General features: G+C 51.6%; 1 protein-coding gene across 1 annotated transcript in view; it reads right to left on the bottom strand.

The window, feature by feature from the left end:
• Vars (valyl-tRNA synthetase) overlaps positions 1-7,222 on the bottom strand; it is a 14,893-nt gene extending 7,671 nt beyond the window's left edge. The window contains exons 1-8 of the mRNA XM_021217564.1: positions 6,897-7,222; positions 6,298-6,720; positions 4,141-4,275; positions 3,904-4,042; positions 3,592-3,713; positions 3,419-3,503; positions 3,134-3,234; positions 2,885-3,012 (exon numbers count right to left, since the gene is read on the bottom strand). Coding sequence (XP_021073223.1) covers positions 2,885-3,012; positions 3,134-3,234; positions 3,419-3,503; positions 3,592-3,713; positions 3,904-4,042; positions 4,141-4,275; positions 6,298-6,684 — 1,097 coding nt within the window. The 5' untranslated portion in view covers positions 6,685-6,720; positions 6,897-7,222. The remainder of the gene's footprint in view (positions 1-2,884; positions 3,013-3,133; positions 3,235-3,418; positions 3,504-3,591; positions 3,714-3,903; positions 4,043-4,140; positions 4,276-6,297; positions 6,721-6,896) is intronic.
• Positions 7,223-11,930: the final 4,708 nt, after the last annotated feature.

The following is an 11,930-nucleotide window of genomic DNA, read 5'->3' as shown; positions in this document are numbered from 1 at the left end:
TCCAGGACAGCCAGGACTACACAGAGAAGCCCTGTCTCGAAAAACAAAGCGAAACAAAGAACCTGTGTAGAACAGCTCATGCATGCACTCCCTATATTTGTTAGGGGAAGGCTGGAGTGTCGGGAGTTCAAGGCCTGCCTTGGTTACCTAACTCACTTAGCCTGATGCCATTCTGGGCTACTAACCCCTAAGACAGGAAATTTAAAAGCCACAAAACAAAACAAAACAAAAAAACAAAACGGGGGTAGGGTGGCCTGGAGGTTTGCTCATTTACAGGAGCACAGGTTCAGTGGTCATGAGCACGGGCTGAGGATCTCAAGGACTCAGGTTCTCTCCCAGCTTCACATGGCTGCTCACAACTACCTAACTCCAGTCCCAAGGGGTCACGGGGACTGTACACAAGCGGTACCCAGACAAACGCAGGCAAAACACTAGTACACAAAGAACAGAAAACAGAATGGACAGATGAGTAAATCAAGAGCTGGACTCCAGAGCATGTACCCGTAGTCGCAGCTACTGAGAATAGCAGCGAGGGTCGCCAGGAGCTGCAGGCTAGCCTAGCCAACATGAGATCTCAACTCAAGAAACAGTAAAGAGAGCTGCCTGTCCAGAGGACCTAGGTTCAAAGCCCAGCACCCACATGGTGACTCACAAATGTCTCTAACTGTAGTTCCAAGGGATTCAACTCCCTCTTCTGGACTCTGCAGGCACAAAGCACTCATGTGGTACACTATATAGTAATACTATTCTCATGTTTAATAAAAATTTAAATTAGGGACTGGAGAGATGGCTCAGCAGTTAGGTGCACTAACTGCTCTTCCAGAGGTCCTGAGTCCAACTCACAACCATCTGTAATGGGATCAGATGCCCTCTTCTGGTGTGTCTGAAGATAGCTACAGTGTACTCATATATATAAGAATAATTCTTTTAAGATGATTTTTAAATTAAAAAAAAAAGAATAAAAATGAAGTCAGCCTGTATACAAGGACAAGTAAACACGCCCAGGAGAAACTGTTGAACATTGGAAAAAGTTAAGGATCAACTATTAGAGATATGGTCTCACGACATAGCCTAGGCTAGCCTTGAACTGGCCATACTCCTGCCAGCATTGCCATTACACCTGGCTATAAAACTTTTTTTAACTTTATAAATGGGTGTTTTGCCTACACAAACATGTATGTGCCTGCAGAGGATTTAAATCTGGAAATGGGGTTAAGGATGCCTGACAAGTCACCATATTGGTGTTTTAGGAACCAAACCTACTGAAGCACTTCTCCAACTCGGAGTTACAACTTTTGCTGGTTAGATTTAAATCTTTTCAAGGAAAGGAAAGGGAAAGGGAAAGGCAAAGGGAAAGGGAAAGGGAAAGGGAAAGGGAAAGGGAAAGGAAAGGAAGAGGGGTTGGGGAGACGGCTCAGTGATTATTAAGAACATGTGCTGCTCTTCCAAAGGACCAGAGTACAATTTCCAGCTCCACATCGGCGGCTCACAATCACCCCTAACGCCAGAAGCATCCAACACCCTTGGCTCCAGCCAGCATCTGCTCTCATGTGCACAGACCCACATAAATGCACGCATATAACTTAAGTCAAACTTTGAAAGTAAAGTAGAAAGGAAGATTGGTCTAGAATAACATCTACCTTCCCTCCAGTACCTAGGAAGCCAAGGAAGACAGATCTCTGAGTTCAAAGCCAGCCTGGTCTACAGAGTCATTTCCAGGACAGCACAGATAAACCTACATAGTAAGACCATGTCTTGAAAAGAACAAAAGGGCTGGCGAGATGGCTCAGTGGGTAAGAGCACTGACTGCTCTTCCAAAGGTCCTGAGTTCAAATCCCAGTAACCACAGGTTGGCTCACAACCATCTATAATGAGATCTGATGCCCTCTTCTGGTGTGTCTGAGGACAGCTACAGTGTACTATTTTTTTTTTTTTTTGATTTTGAGAGACAGTGTTTCTCTGTATAGCCCTGGCTGTCCTGGAACTCACTTTGTAGATCAGGCTGGCCTCAAACTCAGAAATCCGCCTGCCTCTGCCTCCTGAGTGCTGGGATTAAAGGCATGCGCCACCACGCCTGGCTTACAGTGTACTTACATATAATAATAAATAAATCTTTGGGCTGGAGCAAGCAGGGACTGAGTGAGCAGGGTTGACTGGAGCGAGCAGAGGTCCTAAAAATTTAATTCCCGGCAACCACATGAAGGTTCACAACCATCTGTACAGCTACCGTGCACTCACATACATACAATAAATAAATAAATCTTTAAAAAAAAAAAAAAGAAAAAAAAAAAAAAAAAAAAAAAAAAAAAAAAAAAAAAAAAAAAAACCCCCCCCCCCCCCCCCCCCCAGCGTCTAAGGACCAGTGTATCCTGGAAAGCACACTGAATGGTACAACTCTGTGGATACACACAGAGGCAGCTAGGACAGACCCGGGAAGATGTGCTCTGACTGCTAATAAGCAAGGACTCCACTCTGGAAGGGAGGGGCCTGGGTAGGAAGATCAAGGAGATGTACGTTTCAGCAACAAGAGTCTGCTCATGCCTTCGTTAAAATCCAAAGGAACATTGCTGCAGACCAATGGTGCAGGTCCAAGGTAGACTGTGCGCTTAGTGTCTACATGCCACAGGCCCGGTCCCCAGCGCTGCGACAGTGGGGCTATAACATCCTTCTCAGGAGACAGACGGGAGGGAGAAGGATGTGGAAGTCGGCTGCGCTGACAGATTTCCTGAATAGGAAAGACTGATGAACGCTCATTGGGGAGCAAGCAGGAAAGCCACCCCTGAGGGGCCAGACAAGGCCACCATGGTGAGGGAGCCTAGGCAGCAGAGAGAATGGAGCCAAGCAGGGCAGAGGGCACCAGCTGGAGGCGCAAACAGGAGCTCACCATCGAGTCAGGGAGTCCTGGATGGCGTTGGTGAGCGCGTGGCCCAGGTGCAGGGAGCCTGTCACGTTGGGGGGTGGGATGCACATCATGAAGACACCTCGGGGATTTGGTGCTGACACACTAGGGCGCTGGTGGTGGAGAAGGAGGGGCAAATGCTAAAGCCTATGGCATCCCTTCCCAGGCATGGCTCCTAAAGTCCTGCCCTCCTCCTCCAGCCTCCTCTGGGTCGGGGCAGCAGTAAGCACTCACCCCGTACTCTGGCTTGAAGAAGCCCTGCCGCTCCCACCAAGGGTACCAGGCAGCCTCCACATACTGAGGGCTGTAGGAGTCGGGCATGGCGCCACTTACATCTGGGAGAAGGAGAAGAGGGCTCAGTAAAGACTCAAGTTAGGCCAGAAGGAAGAGGCCGTCTGCCATTCCCACAGGCCAGGCCTGAGGCTAACCCTCCCTAAGCAGGCTGGAAGCCAGGACACACACAGCAGAGGGGAACAGAGGCAGCAGCCAGAGCTGAGGCCCTTCCCCAGCCAGTAGCACCTTTCTTCTCCCCGGGTGGGGTAGGGAGGTCATAGGTAATGACCCCAGGGTCCCGTTTCTCCTTCTTCTCTGGTTTTGGTTTCTTCTGTTCAGAAGGAAGAAGACACAGACCCAAGCATTAGCCTCCTCAACAAGGCTCCACCCACTCCCGCTCAGCCTTTGCCCCCCCCTACCTCTCCGTGCGGGGCCTGCTGCTGAGTCTTCTGCTTCTGCTGGAATTTCTCTAGTTTCTCCCGTTTCTTTGCCTCTTTCTTGAGCTGAGCAGGTGTCTTTTGGGGTGCGGTGACCTCAGAGCCTGGAGAGAGGCACAGAAATTCAGACTAAAGGTTGCCGGGGACCCTCTGTGAAGAGTGCTGAATCTAATTCTCTTGCCTCAAGATTGATGATCATCTCTGACCCTCAACCCACACAGCCTCCACACCTGATGGCCCCGGGATTTCAAGATAAAAGGGGCCCTTGTCCCCTCTGCTGTCTCCCATCCTCACCTGGCTGTTGAGTGACAGACCTGGCCCCCGAATACAGGGCCACTTCTCCCAGCACAGCCCGGAATTCCGGTTGCCGGACACAAGTGTTAAACCAGCGAGTCACATTGCCCCAGATCCGGCGGGCAGAAGGGTCCAGAACCTGCGAGAAACCAAACCGAACCAAAAAATTATCATAGTCACCGTGTAAGGAAGTCTAAGGGGCACGTACTTGTCCCTCCCCAAGCTCCAGTGACTCACGTATCGGAAGGGCAGCAATAAGGCTGTCACGGCAGCTAAGTCAGCCAGAGTGGGGGCGTCCCCAGCCAGGTAGGTGTGCAGCCGGAGCCACTCCTCCAAGGGGTTCAAGGCCTTGCCCAGGGCCCCAAGGGCAGCCTAACAGGAAAGGAAAGGGTTATGACAGGCTTACAACCTTCTATCTCAGTGGTCCTCAACCTTCCCAATGCTGAGACCCTTTAACACAGCTCTCCATGTTGTGGTGACCCTCCCACCATAAAATTACTTTTGTTGCTACTTCATAACTGTAGCATTGCTGTGGTAGTGAGTCCCAATATCTGTCTTCCAATGTGTTTCTTGGCGATCCCTATGAAAGGGTCATTTCCACGCCCTCAGAAGGGTCCTGATTTGGGCAAGGTGAGGGGCCGCAGCTCCACCGGTCCATGACCTTCCCAGACTCAAGCCATTGACCACCAGGTCTCAGGCTACTTCCTTCCTCATTCACAAGGTCACTATTAATAGTTCTCCTGGGTGTGGTCCATGCCTGTAACCCTAGGTCTCAGAAGGCAAGGCAGGGGGCCTGCCTGTAAAGCTTTCCAGCCTCCACAAGCAGTCCCACTTCAGGCAAGGCTACACAGTTAAGACCCTGTCTCAAAGCGACAGCAACACTGTCTGGCTGAGTTCCGTGGAGAGTACTTAGCACAGCATGCAGGAGGCCCCCGAAATATATACACTATAGGACTGGAGAGGTGAATGACACAGATCGGCCCCTGTAACACTGGCTGCTCTTAACAGAGGCCCCAAGATTGGTTCCAGGAACCCACATGGTGGTACACAACAGTCTGTAAACCCAGTTATAGACAACATGTTACATGTCCCCAGACTCCTTGGCTACTAGGCACACAAGTGTACATACACACACAAGCAAAACACTTACATAAAAATAAAAATCAAATACATACAAGTATTTTGTGTGTGTGATTTATCCAACAAGGTATCACTAAACACTTAAATTTATGAGTCCAAGGAAATATAGCAGGCTCTAAAGTTAAAGGATTATATGAAGCAAGACTGTCAGGCCTGGGCATCAATAGATCTCACCCAGAAAAAACACAAATGAGCACAGGTCTGAAGCACCACCACCCCGCAGGAATGAGGCTTTCTATTAGCCCACCCGGATATGAAGTCACTCATGTTCTGCGCTTTTCCTTCATTCCCCCACTGAAGTGACACTAAGTATCCACCATGCTCTCCCTGCCCTGCAGGGGCGGAGCTTTCAGTTAAGGCAGGCACAGGTCTCCCCTGGAAGGACTCACAGAAACAATCTGGTGGGTTATCTGTCCTCTCCCTTCCTCTCTTTCAAGCCTCCCCTGACTTCTCCCAGCAAGTCTCATCTCTCCCCAGTCTTCCCTACAGCTCAAGGTAAAACCGCTCACATCTGGCACCCCTGTCACACTTGCCAACCAGGGCCTTGTCAACCTCACCTGAGCCAGTGGCCCATGTGAAGAGGGAAACTCAATTGGGAAAATGTCCCCACCAGACTGGCCTGTGGGTAAGCAAGCGTGTGGGGACATTTTCTTAACTAATGATTATGCGGAGAGCCAGTCCATTGTAGGGGATACCACCCCTGGCAATGCAGCCCTGGACGATATGAGAGCAGGCTGAACATCTGTGGGGAGCAAGCCAGAAAGTATAGGTCCTGCATGGCCTCGGTTTGTTTCTGCTTCCAGTCACTGGCCTGACTTCTTTCAGTGATGGAGAGCTGTAACCTGAAACAAATCCTTTCTTTCCCAAAGCGCTTTTGGTCATGTTTTAAACATGGCAACAGAAACCCAAAGACAGACTTGGGAATGCTTGGCACACCAGAGCGTTCGTTCCGAGCCATTCAGCTACAGCGAGACCTAATTTAAAGACACACACGCACTCCAAAACTTAGGGAAAACAGCAAAACCACGCTCCGTTCCCGGGCGCTCATGTATCACACCCCCGGAGGAATGAAGGGATTTCATCATCTTGCATTCTCAGACATATTAGACCAAGGCTCGAGAAGTTAAAGTGTTCCCAAAGTTACTACACCAGGTGGCAGACAGAGATGCAACCGCCTGACAACCTACTTCCTCCCTCGGGTCTTGCCAATCCTGTTTGTGTAGCGAGAATCTCTCCCTCCGTCTTCCCTCTCACCTGGGGATCCTGACCAGGACCTCGAAGTCCCAGGGCAGGCAGGGTCGCCCCGCAGGCAGCGGGTATGAGCTCCGTGTCAGCATAACTGACCCACTGCTGGACCAGGACAGCTGCCCGGCTGCCCCCGGGTCCCCCCAGGCCTGCTGGCCACAACAGCTGAGCTACAGCCGGGGCCCCCCACACCCATAGGCCACCAGGCCCCTGCTCCAGGGCGGGCAGGCGAGGCGGGGGAAATGGAGTCCGGCTGCTCGGGGGAGGCTGCAAGCAGATGCGGGGGTGAGGGCCTCCCCATCCGGGACCGTCACCAGCTTCCCCGTAGCGGGCAGCGATGAGGGCTCGAAGGCTGGGGAAGGCGTCGGGGTGAGGAGAGACGTAGAGGATGGACATGGCTGTGCAGGGACGGTCCGAACGCGGTGCAGTGACCTGAGGAGAGACGGGGCAGGTTGTGGAGGGGACCTGAGCACGTGCTGCAAGGTACGCAGGCGCCCGGCCGGACCCTAGTCCCGGCCGAGCAGCCGCGAGCAGCGCCTGGAGGAGGCGGGACCCCGATCGCCCGTCCCCTCGGGTTGGAGAGGGGAGGCCGCGCCGCGTGTACGTACTGAAGGCGGCGATCACACTCGGGCGGCCTCGGCCGCGGCCCCACAGGTCGGCCGGGGAGGAGGTGGCGGACGGCGGAGGCAGCTCTCCCGCTGCGGGGAGCGCGGCCCGGCCAGCGGCACCCACGTGTCCCCCTTTGTGACAGCGAACGTTTCCGGACTCAGGTCCTCGCGGGGGGGGGGGGGGCGGCCTGGCTCCGCCTGTGCGTGCGCGATGCCGAGGGTCCGTGCGCGGCCCACCGCTGCCGGACCGGTCGAGCAGGGTGGCTCGCGCAGCGGGGGGACGGGAACGCGCGTGCCGGGACGAACCTGGATCTGGGTCAGGCGCCGCCGCGGGCAGCCCGGGGTCCTCGGGTCAGGCGCCGCCACGGGCAGCCCGGGGTCCTTGTGTCTGGTGCGCGGGAAAACGACAGCGCTAGTGAGCCCTCGTGCTTGGAGCGCACTCTCCAGACTCGCCTTCTGCAGCTCGACTTTTGTCTCGGGCTGCTCCAAGCAGTGCCGGGCTGCTGGGAGCTGTGGCTGTAGGGAATAAAAGGTTGGTAATTCCCTGGCGTTGGTAAATGCACCGTGCATTCCGCGTCTCTTGCTTGTATTTCTCTTCTGCTTTTAGAAAGCGTACTGATGGGGTGTGCTGAAGGCCGTGTCAGGCTTTTAGTAGCGGAGGGCACCGCCAACTCGCGGGAGATCCTCGGATCTAACCCAGGTAAAACAGGAAAGGGGCTCTAGGTGCTGAGCGCTCACTGCGTGATGGAGCCACGTGAAGGAAGGGCAGGGGACCCAAAGGCAGAAGCACTCCAGCTGGTCCACTAAAGCTCAAACCTAGAGGGGAAACTTAAGTTCGCAGTGCTTTTGAGAAGCCACTGCTAGCCGGGCAGTGGTGGCGCACGCCTTTAATCCCAGCACTTGGGAGTGGGAGGCAGAGGCAGGTGGATTTCTTGAGTTCGAGGCCAGCCTAGTCTACAGAGTGAGTTCCGGGACAGCCAGGGCTACACAGAGAAACCCTGTCTCGAAAAACCAAAAAAAAAAGAAAGAAAGAAAGAAAAGAGGCCCGTTGGGATAATCTCTTGTGTACTGTGTAAAGTTGTCTTTGTATTATTCAAAAGTACACGGAAAGAGAAATCAGGCAGAAAAATTTCATGCCAGCTGTAGACAATTCTTGTAGACTTCAAGCAGCAGAATTTGATAGAGTGCTTACAGGCCCTTTACAAGGTACAGAAACGGATTGGGCTAGACATGGCAGATCTGTGGTCATTCTCCCACCTAAGCACCATTGCTTCCAGCCAGGTGATGAAGTCTGGATCGCAAGACACAGTCACCAAACCAAAGCTCAATTGAAGTTGATTCTGGGCCCATTCGCACTGCCCTATGTCAAATCTTCCGCACAGAGTCGACCCAACAGCTGCATAGTTAACTACGGGAGACGCTACCAAGTGCCCCAGACGGGATGGAGACTCCAATGACATCCACAAGATTCCCTAAAGCTAAGACATTGCAGATCTTGACTCTGCTGGTTTCTATAGCTGTGGTCCAAACTAGTTCTATGCCCCGTGAACCCCAAAACCTCACGTGGGTTATAACTAACACTGCTACAGGGACTGTAATTAACTCTACCTCACGCCTCGCCCCCTTTGGAACTTGGTTTCCTGATCTCGTTTTTGATTTGTGTGCACTAGCAGATGGGACCTGGGATCCCCTGGGCCTCGTATGGGGGTGTCAACATCCAGCTCAACGCAGTGAGCTTCAGAGAGCCCCCTTCTATATCTGCCCTGGAGGGGGGAGGTCTCCACAGCTGACGGCTACCTGTGGAGGACCAGAGTCATACTTCTGTGCAGATTGGGGTTGTGAGTCAACTGGGTCCATCTCCTGGACACCACCGATAAAAGATGACCTCATCAAGGTCCAAAGGAGGCCTGGATTGGAATCCCAAGGATGGGGAAATGGATTGCAGCCCAAGCTCGATGCAAACGATGCTGGTGGGCCATGTTCCTCCAACTGTAACCCCATTACAGTCCAGTTCACCCCCAAGGGAAAAGAAAGCGTGGGATGGGAAATGGGAAAGACATGGGGACTAAGACTGTATGTGTCTGGATATGACTATGGAGTAATGTTTACGATCCGACTCTCTGCTGGACAGGGGATGCCTTTAGGCCCCAAACCAGCCCTGCCCCCTGTTGGACTCACGGTGACTCAATCACAACTCACAGTCCCCATTTCTCAGGAACTTAGACCCAGGTCTGGACCATGGGACTTGCTTAAGGCCACTTACCTGGTACTGAATAATTCTAAGCTGGAGCTTACAAATAAATGTTGGCTCTGCTTGGATGCCCAGCCACCCTACTATGAAGGAATAGCCGTTCCCGGAAACTATACCACCTCTACTGACAACAAGGATTGTCGTTGGCAGTACCCAGGTAAAGGGAGACTAACCTTAGAGCTAATGAAGGGGAAAGGACTCTGCATTGGGACAATACCCCACACCCATAGACATTTGTGTAACAGCATCCAGGAGGCCCCCGACGGAGATGCTTACATTATACCCCCCATCAATACATGGTGGGCATGCACTACTGGGCTGACATCTTGCATCCACACCCAGGCCCTTAACCTCACAAATGGATTTTGTATACTGGTCCAGCTTGCCCCTAGAATTCTTCATTACTCTGATGAGACGGGGACCAGACTATCCCCACTCCCAGCTGCTCGAGCGAAGCGGGCTACCGTTGCTGAGATCCTGGGCGCATCAGCCTTCAACTTCCAAGATGAGAATTATAAAGCGCTAAGCTCTGCCATAGATGCAGATTTAGCTGAACTAGGGAAATTCTTATCCAAGCCCAAAACCTCATTAACTTCTCTAAGGGAGACTGCCCTTCGAAATCAGCGGGAACAAGACTTCCAATCTTTACAACATGGCGGACTGTGTAAAGCTCGGGGGGAAAGGTGCTGTGTCTTTGTCGATAAGTTAAAGAGTGTGGAGGAGTCATTGGCTAAGGTAGACAAAAGCCTAAAAGACAGGAAGAGGCAAAGGGAACTGGGGAAAAGGAAACTGGGTCAGCCTGTTTGGATTACACTTATTGCAGCTCTGTCTGGATCCTGGGGCCTGGTCACACTCATTGTGATATGCAAGCTCTATGTTATTAACCCCCTGATGGAGTCATCAAAGACCAGGTCTCCACCCTCCACCGTCCAGCTCATAATAAAATGCTAACCCTTGGATTCTGCTCAAGGGTTTGAGATGGAGAGAGGGATCCTAACTTCCTCCATTTTAAGACAGGCTGCCTGCCATGGCAGGCCTTAAGTTTCAGTTTCTCAAAAAGCCAGAAAGAATGGGCAGCCAATCCAGGGCTGCCCTGACGACTGGGGGTGGGGTAGCTAAAGCCAAGTTGAAGAAAGCACCTATGAAAGGGCGCTTCCTCCTTCAAGATATAGACCAATCCAAAATGCACAGACACCCCTCACTATGAACACAAACAACCCTGGTGTAAATTACCTAACCACAGTTGGAAATCTAACTGGCCTTAAAGGAAGAGCCTGCAGCCTCTTCGTGGTTGCCATTTTATATAGATGAGCTATGCTTTGTAATGCTTAGTGCAAGCCCTAGTTGCCCCAGAGAACCAAGTGATGCTATGTGACCTTGCCCCCAAGTTACTTCTTTTTTTTTGAGACATGGTTTCTCTGTATAGCCCTGGCTGTCCTGGAACTCACTTTGTACAGACCAGGCTGGCCTCGAACTCACAAATCCACCTGCCTCTGCCTCTCAGGTGCTGGGAATAAAGGCATGCACCACCGCCCGGCCCCAAGTTACTTCTCATTGGTGAATAAAGATGCCTGCAGTCAATAGCTGGGCAGCAGAGATGAGGGTGGGGTTGTAAGAGAAGCACCATGACGGCGAGAAGGTGAAGGGAGGAGGAAGCGGGCATGGATTGGGTGAGTTGTGAAATGATGGCCATGTGAGTTGTCTAATTGGAGCAGCCCAGACAGAGACATGGGGACTTAGATAATGGCTTACTGGCTGGGAAATAGGCATAGTAGTGTAGAGGATAGATATCTGCCCAGCTCTTGTGCTGATTAAGGCTTGTCATAAATATAAAGGTTGTCTGTTTTTTTTATCAGGGAAGTAAATGATCAAAGATAGGATAGAAACCCCTGTGGTTCTGCATTTGGTTTCTCTGCTGGGGGGTTGGATTGCTGATTGGGGAGGTGAAATGCAGGGGCACTGGGCTGCATTGCTTTCTCCCACTGGGATGCCAGGTTTATGTGATGCCTCTGGCACACCACTCGACAAAATACAGCCTAAGATATGGGCCCTAGCCTGTGGCTCTCAAACCCCTGGGTGCCCAGATGCTGCTGGGAACTGTGAAGAGTTGAGAACTGGAGTGGAGGGCCTGAGATGAGCCCTGGAGGGTGGTGGGAGGCTGGATTAGCTCTAGAAGCGTGGAAAAGCCTTCTGTGGGAGACTTGGGTAAAATTCTGTATGACTAAGGCCTTCCCCCATGACCATCTTTAAGAGAGGAGACAGCCCTTGATTGTCTAGAGTATTTATTTATTCATGGTGGAAAGGGTGCATAAATACATCTATAAAAAATTATATATTTATTTTATGTATGTGAGTACACTGTACCTGTCTAGAGACACACCAGAAGAGGGCGTCAGATCTCATTACAGATGGTTTTGAGCCACCATGTGGCTGCTGGGATTTGAACTCAGGACCTTCAGAAGAGCAGTCAGTGCTCTTAACCAATGAGCTATCTTTCTAGCCCAAATAAATACATCTTTAAAAAATCAGCTGCATAAGGATGGGAAATATAATGGCTTTAGAGGAAAAATATGAATAGATGACTTCATTGATACTGGCTCAATATGGGTTATGATCACTTTCATATTTGAATCTTAATAGCCAGAGTGGCTTTCTGTGCTCTCAAAAGAAAAAGGCTTTAGAAATACAGAAAAAGCCGGGCGTGGTGGCACACGCCTTTAATCCCAGCACTCGGGAGGCAGAGGCAGGCGGATTTCTGAGTTCAAGGCCAGCCTGGTGTACAA

This window comes from Mus pahari, chromosome 18, assembly GCF_900095145.1.
Source record: "Mus pahari chromosome 18, PAHARI_EIJ_v1.1, whole genome shotgun sequence".
Lineage (NCBI taxonomy): Eukaryota > Metazoa > Chordata > Mammalia > Rodentia > Muridae > Mus > Mus pahari.
The sequence above is the reverse complement of the archived record's forward strand: the minus strand, read 5'-3'. Positions and strand labels throughout refer to the sequence as shown.